Source organism: Neophocaena asiaeorientalis, unplaced genomic scaffold, assembly GCF_003031525.2.
Source record: "Neophocaena asiaeorientalis asiaeorientalis breed wild unplaced genomic scaffold, Neophocaena_asiaeorientalis_V1.1 scaffold372, whole genome shotgun sequence".
Classification (NCBI taxonomy): Eukaryota; Metazoa; Chordata; class Mammalia; order Artiodactyla; family Phocoenidae; genus Neophocaena; species Neophocaena asiaeorientalis.
The window spans coordinates 518,533-535,447 of NW_020172447.1; the positions used below are offsets into that span (position 1 = coordinate 518,533).

At 37.8% G+C, this 16,915-nt stretch overlaps 1 protein-coding gene across 1 annotated transcript in view; it reads right to left on the reverse strand.

Annotated features, from left to right (window-relative positions):
- Positions 1-16,915, reverse strand: part of OPHN1 (oligophrenin 1) — a 450,814-nt gene that overhangs the window by 331,180 nt on the left and 102,719 nt on the right. Inside the window, exons 3-4 of the mRNA XM_024737336.1 lie at positions 14,331-14,392; positions 4,812-4,883 (exon numbers count right to left, since the gene is read on the reverse strand). Coding sequence (XP_024593104.1) covers positions 4,812-4,883; positions 14,331-14,392 — 134 coding nt within the window. The remainder of the gene's footprint in view (positions 1-4,811; positions 4,884-14,330; positions 14,393-16,915) is intronic.

A 16,915-nucleotide genomic window follows, 5' to 3' on the forward strand; every position in this document is an offset into this window, starting at 1 on the left:
GAAGTTGATAGCAAAAAAATCCTACCTCAAGAAAGAAAAAAAAATCTCAAACAATCTAACCTTACACCTAAATGAACTAGAGAAAGAAGAACAAACAAAACCCAATGTTAGTAGAAAGAAAGAAATCATAAAGATCACAGCAGAAACAAATGAAATAGAAACAAAGAAAACAATAGCAAAGACCAATAAAACTAAAAGCTGTTTTTTTGCAGAAGGTAGACAAAATTGATAAACCTTTAGCCAGACTCATCAAGAGAAACAAGGAGAGGACTCAAATCAATAAAATTAGAAATGAATAAGTAGGAGTTACAACAGACACCACAGAAATACAAAAGCATCATAAGAGACTACTACAAGCAAGTCTACTCCAATAAAATGGAAAACCTGGAAGAAACAGAAAAATTCTTAGAAAGACATAACCTTCCAAGATTGAACCAGGAAGAAACAGAAAATATGAACAGACCAATCACAAGTAGTGAAACTGAAATTGTGATTAAAACTCTTCCAACAAACAAAAGTCCGGGATCAGATGGCTTCACAGGTGAATTATATCAAACATTTAGAGAAGAGCTAACACCCACCCTTCTCAAACTCTTCCAAAAAATTGCAGAGGAAGGAACACTCCTAAACTGATTCTATGAGGCCACCATCCCCCTAATACCAAAACCAGACAGAGATACAGCAAAAAAGAAAAAATTACAGACCAGTATCACTGATGAATATAGATGCAAAAATCCTCAACAAAACACTAGCAAACAGGGTCATACACCAATTTCAATTGGGATTTATCCCAGGGATGCAAGAATTCTTCAGTATATGCTAATCAATCAATGTGATACACCATAATAACAAATTGAAGCATAAAAAACATATGATAATCTGAATATATGCAGAAAAAGATTTTGAAAACATTCAACACCCATTTATGATAAAAGCTCTCCAGAAAGTGGGCATAAAGGAAACCTACCTCAACATAACAAAGGCCATATACGACAAACCCACAGCAAGTATCATTCTCAACAGTGAAAAACTGAAGGCGTTTCCTCTAAGATCAGGAACAAGACAAGGATACCCACTCTGGTGACCATTATTCAACATAGTTTTGGAAGTCTTAGCCACAGCAGTCAGAGAAAAAAGATAAATAGAAGGAATCCAAATTGGAAAAGAAGAAGTAAAACTGTCACTGGAGATGACATGACACTATACATACAGAATCCTAAAGATGCCACCAGAAAACTACTAGAGCTAATCAGTGCATTTGGTAAAGTTGCAGGATACAAAATTAATACACAGAAATCTCTTGCATTCCTATACACTAACAACAAAAGGTCAGAAAGAGACATTAAGGAAACAATCCCATTCACTATTGCAACAAAAAGAATAAAATACCTAGGAATAAACATACCTAAAGAGGTAAAAGACCTGCACTCAGAAAACTATACGATACTGATGAAAGAAATCAAAGATGACACAAACAGATGGAGAGAAATACCATGTTCTTGGATTGGAAGAATCAATATTGAGAAATGACTAAACTACCCAAAGCAATCTCCAGATTCAATGCAATCCCTATCAAATTACCAATGGCATTTTTTTTACAGAACTAGAACAAAAAATCTTAAAATTTATATGGAGACACAAAAGACCACGAATAGCCAAAGCAATCTTTAGGGAAAAAAACGGAGCGGGAGGAATCAGGCTCCCTGACTTCAGACTATACTACAAACCTATGGTAATCAAGACAGTACGGTACTGGCACAAACATAGAAATATAGATCAGTGGAACAAGATAGAAAGCCCAGAGATAAACCGACAAACCTATGGTCAAATAATCTATGACAAAGGTGGCAAGTATATACAATGGAGAAAAGACAGTCTCTTCAATAAATGGTGCTGGGAAAATGGACAGCTACATGGAAAAGAAGTAAGTTCGAACACTCCCTAACACCATACACAAAAATAAACTCAAAATGGATTAAAGACCTAAATATAAGACCGGACACTTTAAAACTCGTAGAGGAAAACACAGGAAGAACACCCTTGGATATAAATCACAGCAAGATCTTTTTTGACCCACCTCCTGGAGTAATGGAAATAAAAACAAATATAAACAAATGGGACCTAATGAAACTTAAAAGCTTTTGCACAGCAATGGAAACTATAAACAAGGCAAAAAGACAACCTTCAGAATGGGAGATAATATTTGCAAACAAATCAACAAAGGATTAATCTCCAAAATATATAAACAGTTCACGCAGCTCAATAGTAAAGAAACATACAACCCAATCAAAAAATGGATATAAGATCTAAATAGACATTTGTCCAAAGAAAACATACAGATGGCCAAGAGGCACATGAAAAGCTGCTCAACGTCACTAATTATTAGAGAAATGCAAATCAAAAGTACAATGAGGTATCACCTCACACCAGTTAGAATGGGCATCACCAGAAAATCTATAGACAACAAATGCTGGAGAGGGTGTGAAGAAAAGGGAATCCTCTTGCATTGTTGGTGGGAAAGTAAATTGATATAGCCCCTATGGAGAACAGTATGGAGGTTCCTTGAAAAACTAAAAATAGAATTACCATATGACCCAGCAATTCTTCTACTGGGCATATACCCCAAGAAAACCATAATTCAAAAAGACACATGCACCCCAATGTTCATTGCAGCACTATTTACAATAGCCAGGTCATGGAAGCAACCTAAATGCCCATTGACAGATGAATGGATAAGGAAGTTTTGGTAAATATATACAATGGAATATTACTCAGCCACAAATAGGAACGAAATTGGGTCATTTGTAGAGATGTGGATGGAGCTAGAGTCATACAGAGTGAAGTAATTCAGGAGGAGAAAAACAAATATCGTACATTAACTCATATATATGGAATCTAGAGAAATGGTACAGATGAACCACATTGCAAGGCAGAAATAGAGACACAGATGTAGAGAACAAATGTATGGAAACCAAGGGGGGAATGTAGAGGGATGAATTGGGAGGTTGGGATTGACATACATATACTAACATGTATGAAATAGCTAATAAGAACCTGCTGTATAAAAAAAATTTTTAAACGGTGCATTTTGAAAACAAAAATAGAAACATGCATGTGATCCATCAATATCACTTCAGGAATGTATCTTAAGGAGATGATTAGACAAGTTTCAAAATCTGTATGTAAAAGGATGTTCATTACAATGTTTTTTTATGATAGTAAAAAAAAAATCAGAAAAAACCTAAATGACCAACAATTGAGAAATGCATAAATGGGTTATGGCACAGCTAGTTAATGGAATATTATATTGTATGTAGCCACTTTAAAAAAAAAGACTAACAGGAATTTCACCTTTCTGAGACTCAGTTTCTTCATTGGGATAGTGAATAATGTACATACTACCTCACAGGTTTACTGTAAGAATTAAGGAAGACTGAATATGTAAAATCCCCAGCCCAGGCATGGGACATAGGAATTACATAACAGAAAATTTTTTCCTTTCCCTTAGATGACATGAAGTCAACCACTGCAGCATATTCTTACTTTCATTTTTCCTATTCTCACCGGGAATGAAAGAAAACCAGATGTAAGGGTTTTCCCATCATCTGTCCTTCTTCATCCACTTAATCAGTGTTATGTTAACAACTGTCATGGCACTTAACAAGTAGCTAATTATTTTCATACCACACTTGTGGTTTTAAAGGCTCTTTTTTCCTTCAATTATACATTTTCCCAATTAAGTATTCAATGATGGACTGAGCGGAATCCAGAATTGCTGGCCTATCCAGAGAACTCACTTTGCTTGAATGCCAGTTACTCACATAATGCCATGTCAACCTGACTGATGATACCAGGCAATGGAAAGCACATCCACTAGTCTGCTCTTTCTTCTCATAACTTGCTACTTTCATAGCCTCATCCAAAATGCTTGTCAAAGTATTCCATATGATAACCACTGTGCAGTGTGTTCTTAGTCCTAAAAGGGCCAGATGCTTGGTCAAGAATCTACATTTAGTTCTGGTAGGCTGTCTTGGTCACATGTTACATACATATTGGAGCTTACAAGATAGGCCTACACCTAGTTGTAAAGAATAAACTTGACAATTATTCATACCCCTTCATGAGACACTGGGGAATCAGAGAGATCCATGGGAACTGACATTATCTGGTACAATGCTGCCCTGTCCAATACAGTAGCCACTAGCCACATGTGACTCACTGAGCATTTGAAATGTGACTAGCATGACTGAGAAACTGAGTTATTAATTTTATTTTCTTTATATAGCTTGTGGCTACCATATTGGACAGCATAGATCTAGACTATAGTTTAATGGAAGAATGTGGGATTTGAAGCTAAATAGATTCTCAGGTTTAAATCTTGTCAACTGTTAATTACTAACTATATAGCTATAACTTTGATCATGTTCTTTATCTTGTTCAAACCTCAGTTGCATGACTTGTAAAATGCGGATAATACCAGAACCTCACAGGGTTGCTTTGATTAGAGAATGAACGTAAAACACCTAGCCCGGGGCTCATCACATGGTAAGTCACCTTTAAATAATAGCTATTTATCAAGCTCCCCATTTTCCATATGGAGAAACTGAAGCTCCAAAAGAAATGTCTTGTCCACAGTTATAGAGCTAGTTGGAAGCACAGTCAGGAGCCAAATCCAGATTGTCTCACATTTTTTGATAATGAGTTTTCCTATAGAGACGAATCCTCCTCACCTCTGAAGAGTAAAGGGTGGTAGCCCAAACAACTACTCAACTGCTATAAAAAAATATCTTATACATGTAGAGAAAATGTACCTTTGTGAAGCCTATTTGTTCCTTCCGGAAATTTTCCAGGGGTTTGATCAGCAAATCACTAGCATTGTGTACCTAGAGAAAAAGAAAGAACACGCAAAATAACTTGTAGATTAGCAAGGTTCAGATTCAACATTCATTGTTACTAGGGTATTTCCTTGTAATACACCATCCTGCAAAACGTTAACTAGTTTGCTGGTTTGTTGAGTTTTGTTACTGTGTTTCCCATATTGGTCTTTTAAAATCAAATGCTTTGACGATTACCTTAAGTGAATACCATGGGAGATAGCACAGGGGAGCATTTTTCTCAAGGACAAGAGCCCTTCCTGTGGGGGAGAAGATGAGAGTGTGGGTTCTCCAGTCATAGAGACCAGGGTTCAAATTCCAGCTGTGCCACTTAAGGTAATTTGCCACTCCAAACCTTTGTCAAATAGGATCATCACAGCACCTATCTTGTAGACGAAGTACCTAGCACAGAGTAAACACTCATTGTGGAAACTGGGAAGGAGTCAGAGAAACCACCCGATTTCTTGAATTCTAAGATTCCTATTTTAACATTTCTGAAATCACCATGCATCATAGTTTGTCAGTGTTTTCCCTTCTTAGCAGCACATAAAATAATGACTCATCTAACAATCAATGACATCTTGGATTTAATGAGGGAATTACTCCCTAACCCTGGAGCAGTTGAGTAACTGACCTAGCTTTATGCAAACTGGTTTATGAAGAAATGTTAAAGTGAACATTTCACTTAAATTAACAAAGGTTTCAAAAACTCTTCTGGGTCCTTGCTACTCAAAATATGGCCCACTAACCAGCAGCAGCAGCATCACCTGGGATCTTGTTAGAAATGCAGAATCTCAGCCTCCACCCCAGACCTATCAAATAAGAATCCTTATTTTAACAAGGGCCCTAGGTAATTTGTGTGTACACTCAAGTTTTAAAAGCACTGTTCTAGCTTTTTAATTTGTTTTAAGTTGGAGCTATTGGTATAATTAGACATTTGGATTCATTTCCTTAACTACTCACCAAAACTTTATTCTTGCATTAAAAATATAATGGCAAATTGGGATTAAGTTGATGCTTTCAAATCTTTCAATATTTGTGATGTGTCTGGGAATTAATATAACTGTACATGGAAATCAAAATCTGTGAAAATCAGAGATAACATTAATACCAAAGTTGGAGAGGTGTGGAATCAAGTTTTAATTTGAAAAAGTAAACTTTTCCTCCTTAAAAAAAATCAAATGCTGTGAGAGGAAATGAAAGAAGGAACATTAGGGGCATTTCTCTGTAACTTTACTGGTAGTCTGATCTGAGTTTTTAATTGATAAATATCCAGGGTCATGCCCAGAAACAGACACAGGAAGCCTGAAGTATATGTGGAAAAGAGAAGAGAAAGGGAAGGGAAAATACATGAAAAGGCCAATTGCACCAAGTGCAAATAATTTCATGGGAGGCAAATGAGTTAGCAGGAAGAGCATCAGGAAAAATCCCAGTATAAATTGTTTCCAGCCCTGCCCTGGTGTGTCATAAAACCAGAACATTTCCCTCAGAACTAGGAGTGTATTACAGCATCACAGAGAATACTGGACCAGGCCTTCTAACAACCTAACTGTAAGTTCAGAACCTGACAGGAACAGCCTGTCCAGGTACTAAAAATATTGGCATTAATATGGTGTTGGAAATATAAAAACATCATATCCAAATTGAATCCCTTGCACAGTGGGCAGGTAGAGACATACAAAGCTTTGTCTTCATGTAAACCTCTTGGGAGATTTCATCTATCCAACGCAACAAGTGGGGTTTGTTTCTTCAGAGGTGCGAATTAGCTGCAATTTAATTTTGATCCATTACAAGACAAGAAAATGAGGGACTGGCTTCGTTATCAGAAGAGACAAAGTGTCAGTAAGACAAGATATGTCTTTATAACAAAAATAGAATAGAGAGTATAAAGCCAGTTTCGACCAGTTCTGTATTCTCCAGAGTAAGAAGCAATTTTTAAACTACCAACAAAAAGCAACACGAATTGAGGCATTAATACATATTGTATCCAAGTCCTACAGGCACTTTGGACCTCTTATTTTCTATCCAGGTATGATTCAACGTTCAACTAAATGGGCAAACTCTCACCCAATCAAAGCTCCACGATATCAAAAATAGACACCAGTGACTATCCTTGATTGAAAACAATAATTCTCTTACTAAAAGTACCAGCCTGTCTCCTTTGCCCAATACACTCTACATTTCCATGGATTGTGAATTATGTGCTATCAACTTTGTGTACCCACCTGGAAATAAACTAAGTTATTGGTGTCATAGATTACATACAGGGAATAATTTTTCTTCTTTACTATTGTGGAAGTTTTAAAACATGGACACAAATTCTATGATACTCCTCACATTGAGAAGGAAGGTCTCCATCCCCTCTACCTTGAATATGAGTAGGTTTGTTACTGCTTTGAACAAACACAGTACAGCAGAAGGGATACTACATGACATCCCAGGCTAGGTCATAAAAGGCCAGTAACTTCCACCTGGTTCCCTTGGAACACTCCTCATGAGCCCTGAGCCACAATATAAAAAGTTGGACTACCCTGGGACTACCAAGCTAGAGAGACCAAATGTAGACTTTCTTGTCAAAAGACCCGCTGAGCCCAGCCTTGCAGTCATCTCACTAAGGTCCCAGATATGTGAGTGAAGCTATTTTGGACCCTCCATATCACCCCACCTCCAAGGTGAATACCACCACATAGAGCAGAAGAATCTCTGAGCTGACCCCTGCATGAATTCCTGACCCACAAAATCATGAGATAAAATTAAATAGTTTAAGTCACCACATTTTGGAATAGGGTGTTATGTAGCAATAGATAATTAGAAAAACTATTTCCAGTTTCACGAAGATAACACAAAAGTAGCCAATTGGGAAACCTTGAGGAAGTTTGTCTTTGAATAAGAAGTGAACATGCCACTTCTAAAGAGAGTAATATGTGTCAAGCCTCTGTATGGATATTCAGCTGAGCCCTTGCATATGCAGGCACCCCAAGGATGGTACAGGTGCCAGTTTTTCATGTTCCACGGGGGATTTTCTTGCATAAGTAAGTGTGCCAGTAACTTCTCACAGAGTTCATAAGGCTACTATTTTTACGTTTGGCCCTGTCCCAGTCTAGAAAAGTAGCACATGGTTCACTTAAATTAGAGTCGAGAGTTTTCCTTAATTGCATTGGAAATACTGCTCCCTGTCTCCTACAACACAAATAGATTCTCTGAACCTTTTCCTCTCTTTAACATTCACTGGTTATTATACTAATTTCTGCCAGAACATAGAGCTAGAAATGTAGGAAAATGTCGCACTGAGGATTGGCTCTTTTTTCTTTCCCATTCAGCTTTACCTTTAAATTCCTTAGAAATCTAACAATTACTCAGAAAAGCCCTTTTAAGTAAACTTGGCCTTTATTCCCTTTCTTATCACTGCATTCATTTTGTGAGCTCTCTAGGACAAAAGCTCCTGCCTACTATATCACAGTAGAAGCCCCAGCATAAGTGACATTCTAAACACATTAGTGAGTTTATCTAAAATCTGGTTCTGATTGAATAAAACCAAACTAGATAGGCCACTTACTAAAACAGAGATGGCATTCAATCTATTAGTGAAGAATTGCTCAGGAATCTTTGATGGTTAACCAATACCAAAAGAAGGCATTGAGGGTACACTGTTTTAGGTCATTCTTGGCAGTCCTCAAAGAAAGACCTTGCCATTGCCAACAGAGTCCCCTTCAGAGTTAGAAAGACATCTAGGCAAGCCTCTTATCATTAATCATAGAGAAAGTCTGTTACCCAGACTTTTAAAGGCCACTTTCGGAGGTACTACAACCTCCCCCACTGTACTTTTTAAGAAATAAAAGTGGGGATGCTCCTCTTCATTTATTCCCTCCATAGTTTCTTCAACAATTTAAAATTCATTATGAGAATGACTAGACACCTGCAGTTGTCACATGCTAGGGCTATGAACTTCCTTCATGTTCTACTAAAGCTTCTTTGGGCCTCTTTTTATAGAAATTATAGAAAGCTGTTTAACATCTACCATATTGAGGTACAGGAGTCCTTCTACCACAGTTCCAGGAAATGAGAGAGGTGCAGTCAAGAACGATCCCTGGCATGTTGTAAAAGGCCTTAATTGAGCCTAACCTACACAGCATTCCTGTAATTAAATAGGAAATAGGGAGCCAATACTCAAGACATGACTGAAGAATTGAGGGAACAAAAGGGCAGAACATAATTAAAGACAGAAGAAAATGAGTCAGTCCTGTGGAAAAGAGCCAGCAATTATGGTGAGAAAAACATCTCAAAAGGTGAATCCTTCTTCAATATTTTAGAGCTTTGTAATCGGGTAAGTAAAAGAGATCAAGAAACAACTAGGGCTGAAGAGTTGTACAGCTGACATTTCTAGTGGTATCTGAATGAAACAGGGGTGAATGTCTTTGAGATCAACATTGGTAGCAGTCCACAAACTCTTAAAACAGAAGAAAATATTTAGTAGAGTGTGGATTAGCTAGTGGGGCATCTAACAGGCTCTGGGAAAACTACCCATATTGGCCTCTCTTAACTATCACTATAAGCAAATCTCTTAAATGAAGAAAATTCCCAAGTCAAATTTCCACAAGCCAAATCTTGGGGGCAACAAAAGATAACTAGAAACATTTATATAATCAGTGATTTTTGCTATTATAAAACACTATCATATTCATTTTATCATTTGGAGTACTTACAACAAACTTAGAAGATGGAAATTTTTTCTCATTCTACATATAAAGAGAGACTAGAAGAAATAAAGTGATTAGTGTGAAGTCACAAATAAGTTAGTGGCACAGCCACTATTAGCACCTAAAGATCTAATTTCCCAGATTTATGGGCTCTGCCTTCAATCCTAACTCTCTAGGAGCTGAGATGAAATGGTAGCAGTATTCTGAGAAGCCAGTACCACCCCGTTGAAAAGGAAGAGTGATTACAGATTAAAGAACTCTTGCTATTGGAATAAATGGGTTTAACAAAACTGAGTTGCCAATACAAAGTCATCCAATGAGAGAAAGGGAAGATAGACCACTTTGTTGTCCTTAACATTGTTTCCACTTGACCCACATGCTCCTAATAAAAATAAATATTGACCAACATAGGCACTTCCACATTTAAGTCTCAGCTAGCTCTGGTGTGTGGCCAAGGACCTTCATTTTTAACAATTTCCCAGGTGACACTGGTGGTACAAGTCCAGGGACCACCAAAAAGATTACTCATTCAACTGTTAAAATAGAGTTCACAAAAAAATATAAATACTTAGGAATAAATCTAACAAAATATGTATAAGATCATTATGAGGAAACTATAAAACTCTGAAGAAAGAAATCAAAGAAGGTCTAAATAAATGGGAGAGATAACCCATGTTCACAAATAGTAAGACAATATTTTTAAGATGTCAGTTTGTCCCATCTATAGATTCAATGCAATTCCAATCAAAATTCCAGCAATTTGTTTTGTGGATATTGATAAACAAGCTCTGAAGTTCATACCCTACTTCAAGACTTACTACAAAGTTAAAGTAATCAAGATAGTGTGGTATTGGTCCATAACATTTTTCACAGAACAAGAACAAATAATCCTAAAATTTATATGGATCCACAAAAGACCCAGAATTGCCAAAGCAATCCTGAGGAAAAAGAACAAAGCTGGAGGTACAAACCATCCAGACTTCAGACAACATTACAAACCTACAGTAATCAAAGCAGCATGGTATTGGCACAAAAGTAGATATATATATCAATGGAAAAGAACAGAGAGCCCAGAAATAAATCCACAGACATATGGTCAATTAATCTATGACAAAGTACGCAAAAATATACAATGGAGAAAATACAGTCTCTTCAACAAGTGGTGTTGGGAAAGCTGGACAGCTATGTAAATCAATTAAATTAGAACACTCCCTCACACCATATACAAAAATAAACACAAAGTGTTTTAAAGACCTAAATATGACATGGCACCATAAAATTTCCAGATGAGAACATAGGCAAAACATTCTCGGACATGAATCATAGTGATATTTTCTTAGATCAATCTCCCAAAGCAAAAGGAATAAAAGCAAAAATAAACAAATGGGATCTAACGAAACTTAAAAGTTTTTGCACAGCAAAGGAAACCATTGGCAAAATGAAAAGACAACCTACAGAATAGGAGAAAATATTTGCAAACAATGTGATCGACAAGGAGTTAACATCCAAACTATACAAACAGCTCATACAACTTAATACCAAAAGAAAATTAAAAACTGAACTAAAGACCTAAATAGACATTTCTCCAAAGACATACAGATGGCCAACAGTCACAAGAAGAGATGCTCAGCATCACAAATTATTAGAGAAATGCAAATCAAAACCACAATGAGGTATCACCTGACACTGGTCAGAATGGCCATCATTAAAAAGTCTACAAATAATAAATGCTGGAGAAGATGAGGAGAAAAGGGAACCCTCACACAGTTGGTGGGAATGTAAATTGGTGCAGTGACCATGGAAAACAGTATGAAGGCTCCTTAAGAAACTAAAAATAGAGCTACCATATGATCCAGCAATCACACTCCTGTGCATATATCCAGAAAAAAATTAAAACTTTAAGTTGAAGAGATACATGCACCCCAAGTTTCACAGTGGCACTATTTACAATAGCCAAGACATGGAAACAACCCAAGTGCCCATCAACAGATGATTGGCTTAAGAAGATGTGATACATACATACATAAATATATATACACACATATCAATATACACACACATATATATTTATATATAAACATACACATAATGGAATATTACTCAGCCATAAAAAGGAATGGAATATTGCCATTTGCAGCAACAGGGATGGACCTAGAGATTATCATACTAAGTGAAGTAAGTCAGACAGAGAAAGACAAATATATGATATCACTTACATGTGGAAGCTAAAAAATAAGACAAATGAATCTATATACAAAACAGAAACAGACTCACAGACATAGAAAATAAACTTACAGTAACCAAAGGGGAATGGGAGGGGAGGAGGGATAAATTAGGAATATAGGATTAACAGATACAAGCTACTATATATATAATAGATAAGCAACAAGGATTTACTGTATAGCACAGGGAGCTATATTCAACTTCTTGTAATACCTGATAATGGAAAATAATTTGAATATATATATATATGAATCACTTTACTGTTATACCTGAAACTAACACAATATTTAAATCAACTATACTTCAATATTTTTTTAGTTTTGTAAAAAAAATCCTGTGATATTGCTGAAAAAATAGACAAACAGATCAATGGAACAGAATAGAGAGCCCAGATATAGATCCACACAAATATAGTCCATTGGTCTTTGCCAAAGAAGCAAAGGTAATTCAATGGAAAAAGGACAGTCTTTTCAGAAATGGTGAAACAACCAGACTTCCCCATGGGAAAAAAAAAAAGGAATCTAGAGACAATTCTTACACTTTCTCAAGAATTAGCTCAAAAGGGGTCATAGACCTAAAGGTATAACATAGAATTATAAAACTCCTAGAAGATAACATATGAGAAAACCTTTGGTTTGGCGCTGATTTTTTAGATACAACCCCAAAAGCATGATCTGTGAAAGAACTGATAAGCTGGACTTCATTAAAATTTAAAAATTCTGCTCCACAAAAGACATTGTTAAGAAAATGAAAAGATAAGCCACAGACTGGAAATTTTTTTGCAATGCACATTTCTGATAAAGGACTGGCATCCAAAATATACAAAGAAATCTTAAAACTGAACAATAAGAAAACAAACAAACCAATTAAAAAATAGGCAAAAGACCTGAACAGACACCTCACCAAAAATGATCTACAGGTGGCAAATAAGCATATGGAAAGATGTTCCAAATCAAATGTCATCAGGAAAACACAAATTACAACAGCAAAGATATACCATTACATGCACATATTAAAATGGGTAAAATCCAAAACACAGCCAACATCAAATGCTGGTGAGCATGTGGAGCAACAATAACTCTCATTCAAAGCTGGTGAGAATGCAAAATGGTAGTCACTTTGGAAGACAGTTTGGCAGTTTCTTACAAATCTAGACATATCACACAACCTAGCAACTGGATTCCTTGGAAATTAATCAAAAGAGTTGAAAATTTACATCCACACAAAAATCTGCACACAAATGTTTATGGAAGGTTTTTCATAATTGCCAAAACTTGGTAGTAACCAAGATATCCTTCAATGGGTGTAGGGATGAACAAACCGTGGTACATCCATATGATGGAATATAGATTATAATATATGCATATATATTATTCAATGACAAAAAGAAATGAGCTTTCAAGCCATGAAAAGACATAGAGGAACTTTAAACGCATATTACTAAGTCAAAGGAGCCAATCTGAAAAGGCTATATACTGTATGACTCCAACTGTATGATATTCTAGAAGAGGCAAAACACAGTAAAAAGATAAATGTTTGCCAGGGATTTGGATATCAGAGAAGGAAGGGGGAATCACAGGGGATTTTTAGGGCAATGAAAATATTCTTTATGATGAAACTTTGATGGTGAATATATGTCATTAAGCATTTGTCAAAACCCATAAAATATTCAATAAAGAGTGAACCCTAATGTAACTATGGACTTAATAATATTGCATTGATGTTGGTTCATTAACTGAAACAAATGTACCACACACGCAAGATGATAATAGAGGAAACAGTATGGGGAGGAGAGGGGGAAGAAAGGGAGTACAGTTTACCCTTGAACAGTGCAAGGGTCAAGGGAACTGACCCCACACACACACTGTGCAGTCAAAATTCTGCATATAACTTTACAGTCAGTCTTCCAGTATCTGAGGTTCCACAACAATAGATTCAACTGAACTCGGATCATGTAGTACTGTAGTATTCATTGAAAAGCACCCACATATAAGTGGACACACACAGATCAAACCTGTGACGTTCAAAGGGCAACTGTATATGAAATCTCTCTGCACTTTCCACTCAACTTTTCTGTAAAATGAAAACTGCTCTAAATATTAAAGTCTATTAATATTAATAAATTAGACTTTAAATGTAAGGAAAAAAAGTTTTCACATAGATTTAAATAAAACAATCATATGTCATAAATAAAGCCCACATTATTACTTCTAAAAGCACATAAGCACATAAATAGATAATTTGTTTAAGTACACTAAAGACCACAATTTTTGTCAACATGTTCGACAGTCGAATTTAATGTCCTCTGAAATCTTATCTCACTGAAATGAATAGACTAATTTCCCTCTACCTAATGCTAAACTCTCAGGATGGGAACTTGAGATAGAATAACCAGATCAATTTCCTCTCTTTACAGTACCCAGGTAATGATGAGACAGAAACTGAAACAACATAGTGTCACTCCAACCAATGAGGACAAGAAAACTTCCCAAGATCAGAGATGATCTTGGTTCCAGGCCCAGTGTTAATGACCTACCATCATCATCCTCTCGTTTTCTACTTCGTTGAGCAATTCGGCAAATTCCTTGAAGGATTCAGCTGAAATGACAGAATAAAAGATAAACCAAATTAATCATGGTACTTGATAGGCAAGTGGGCAGAAATCTATGGGAAAAGAGGTAGAGACCAGTGCCCCAAGATGATATGACCACTAGAGGAAGGTGTCAAATCTAAGGACAACAGAAGAAGGAGTTCAGTAACTGGTGCATAGTTATTTCCTTTTTCTTCTTTTGTTTTTGTTTTTATTTTGCTAATGATCCTACCCCAATTATTTTTGCTCCAGTTGTACTGAGATATAATCAACATATAACACAGTATAAGTTTAAGGGGATTTTGGCAAACAGTAAAAAACAATAAATGAGCATAAGATTAAAAAAATGTTAAACATAGAGTTACCACATGATTCAGCAATTCCATGCCTAGGTATATTGCTAAAAGAACTGAAAACATATACAAACAAACAATTATATACAAATGTTGTTGACTGCATTATTCGTAATAGCCAGTAAATGGAAAGAATGGAAGTGTTCTTCAATTGCTGAATGGTTAAACAGTTCTGATACAGCTATTCAATGGAACAATGTGTGGCAACGAAAAGAAACAAAGGATGGATACTCAATACAACATAGAATAACTCCGAAAACATTATTTTCAGTGAAAGAAGCCAGTCACAAAAAGCCACATATTGTATGATTTTGTTTAAATGAAATGTCTAGACTAGGCAAATCCAGAGAGACAAGAAGTAAATCAGTGGATCACTGAATGTAGGGGGAAGGTGGGAATAGGGACTGATGCTAATGGGTTTGTGGTTTCTTTTGAGGGTGTGAAAATGATCTAGAATTGTATTGCAGTGATGCTTGCACAACTCTGTGAATATACTAAAAGCCACTGAGTTGAGGCTGGAGGGGAAGATGGAGGAAGAGTAAGACACGGATATCCCCTTCCTCCCCACAGATGATACACCAGAAATACATCTACACGTGGAACAACTCCTACAGAACACCTACTGAATGCTGGCAGAAGACCTCAGACCTCCAAAAAGGCAAGAAAGTCCCCACGTACCTGGGTAGGGCAAAAGAAAAAAGAATAAACAGAGACAAAAGGATAGGGACGGGAGCTGCACCAGTGGGAGGGAGCTGTGAAGGAAAGGTTTCCACACTAACTAGGAAGCCCCTTCACGGGCGGAGATGGCGGGTGGTGGAGGGGGAAGCTTCAGAGCTGCGGTGGAGACCACAGCAACAGGGGTGCCGAGGGCAAAGCGGAGAGATTCCCGCACAGAGGATCGGTGCCAACCAGCACTCACCAGCCCGAGAGGCAGGTCTACTCAACTGCCGGGGCAGGCAGGACTGGGAGTTGAGGCTTGGGCTTCAGTCAAGCGCAGGGAGACGACTGGGGTTGGCAGCGTGAACACAGCCTGCAAGGGGTTAGTGCACCATGGATAGCCGGGAGGGAGTCCAGGGAAAAGTCTGGACCGGCCAAAGAGGCAAGAGACTTCTTCTTCCCTCTTTGTTTCCTGGTGCGCAAGGAGAGGGATTAAGAGCACTGCTCAAAGGAGCTCCAGAGACAGGCGTGAGACGCGGCTAAAAGCACGGACCCCAGAGATGGGCATGAGATGCTAAGCCTGCTGCTGCCGCCACCAAGAAGCCTGTGTGCGAGCACAGGTCACAATACACACACCCCTTCGTGGGAGCCTGTGCAGCCCGCCACTGCCAGGGTCCCGTGATCCAGGGACAACTTCCCCGGGAGAACGCATGGCGCCCCTCAGGCTGGTGAAACGTCATGCTAGCCTCTGCCGCCACAGACTCGCCCCGCACGCCATACCCCTCCCTCCCCGTGGCCTGACTGAGCCAGAGTCCCCGAAGCAGAGGCTCCTTTAACCCCGTCCTCTCTGAGTGAAGAACAGACGCCCTCCGACAATCTACACGCAGAGGCGGGGCCGAATCCGAATCTGAGCCCCGGGAGCTGTGAGAACAAAAAAGAGAAAGGGAAATCTCTGCTAGCAGCCTCAGAAGCAGCGGATTAAAGGCTCCACAATCAACTTGATGTAGCCTGCATCTGTGGAATATATGAATAGACAACGAGTCATCCCAAATTGAGGAGGTGGACATTGAGATCAAGATTTATTACTTTTTTCCCTTTTCCTATTTTTGTGAGTGTGTATGTGTATGCTTCTGTGTGAGATTTTTTCAGTATAATTTTGCTTCATAGCAAGACAGGAACACAAACCCAACCATTAACAGAGAGGCAGCCTATAAACATAATAAGTCCACAGACACCCCAAAACACAACACGTGTACCTGCCCACCAGAAAGACAAGATCCACCCTCATCCACCAGAACACAGGCACTACTCCCCTCCACCAAGAAGCCTACACAACCCACTGAACCAACTTTATCCACTGGGGAAAGACACCAGAAACAATGGGAATAATGAACCTGCAGCCTGCAAAAAGGAGACCCCAAACACAGCAAGATAAGTAAAATGAGAAGACAAAAACATACAGCAGATGAAGGAGCAAGATAAAAACGCACCAGACATAACAAATGAAGAGGAAATAGGGAG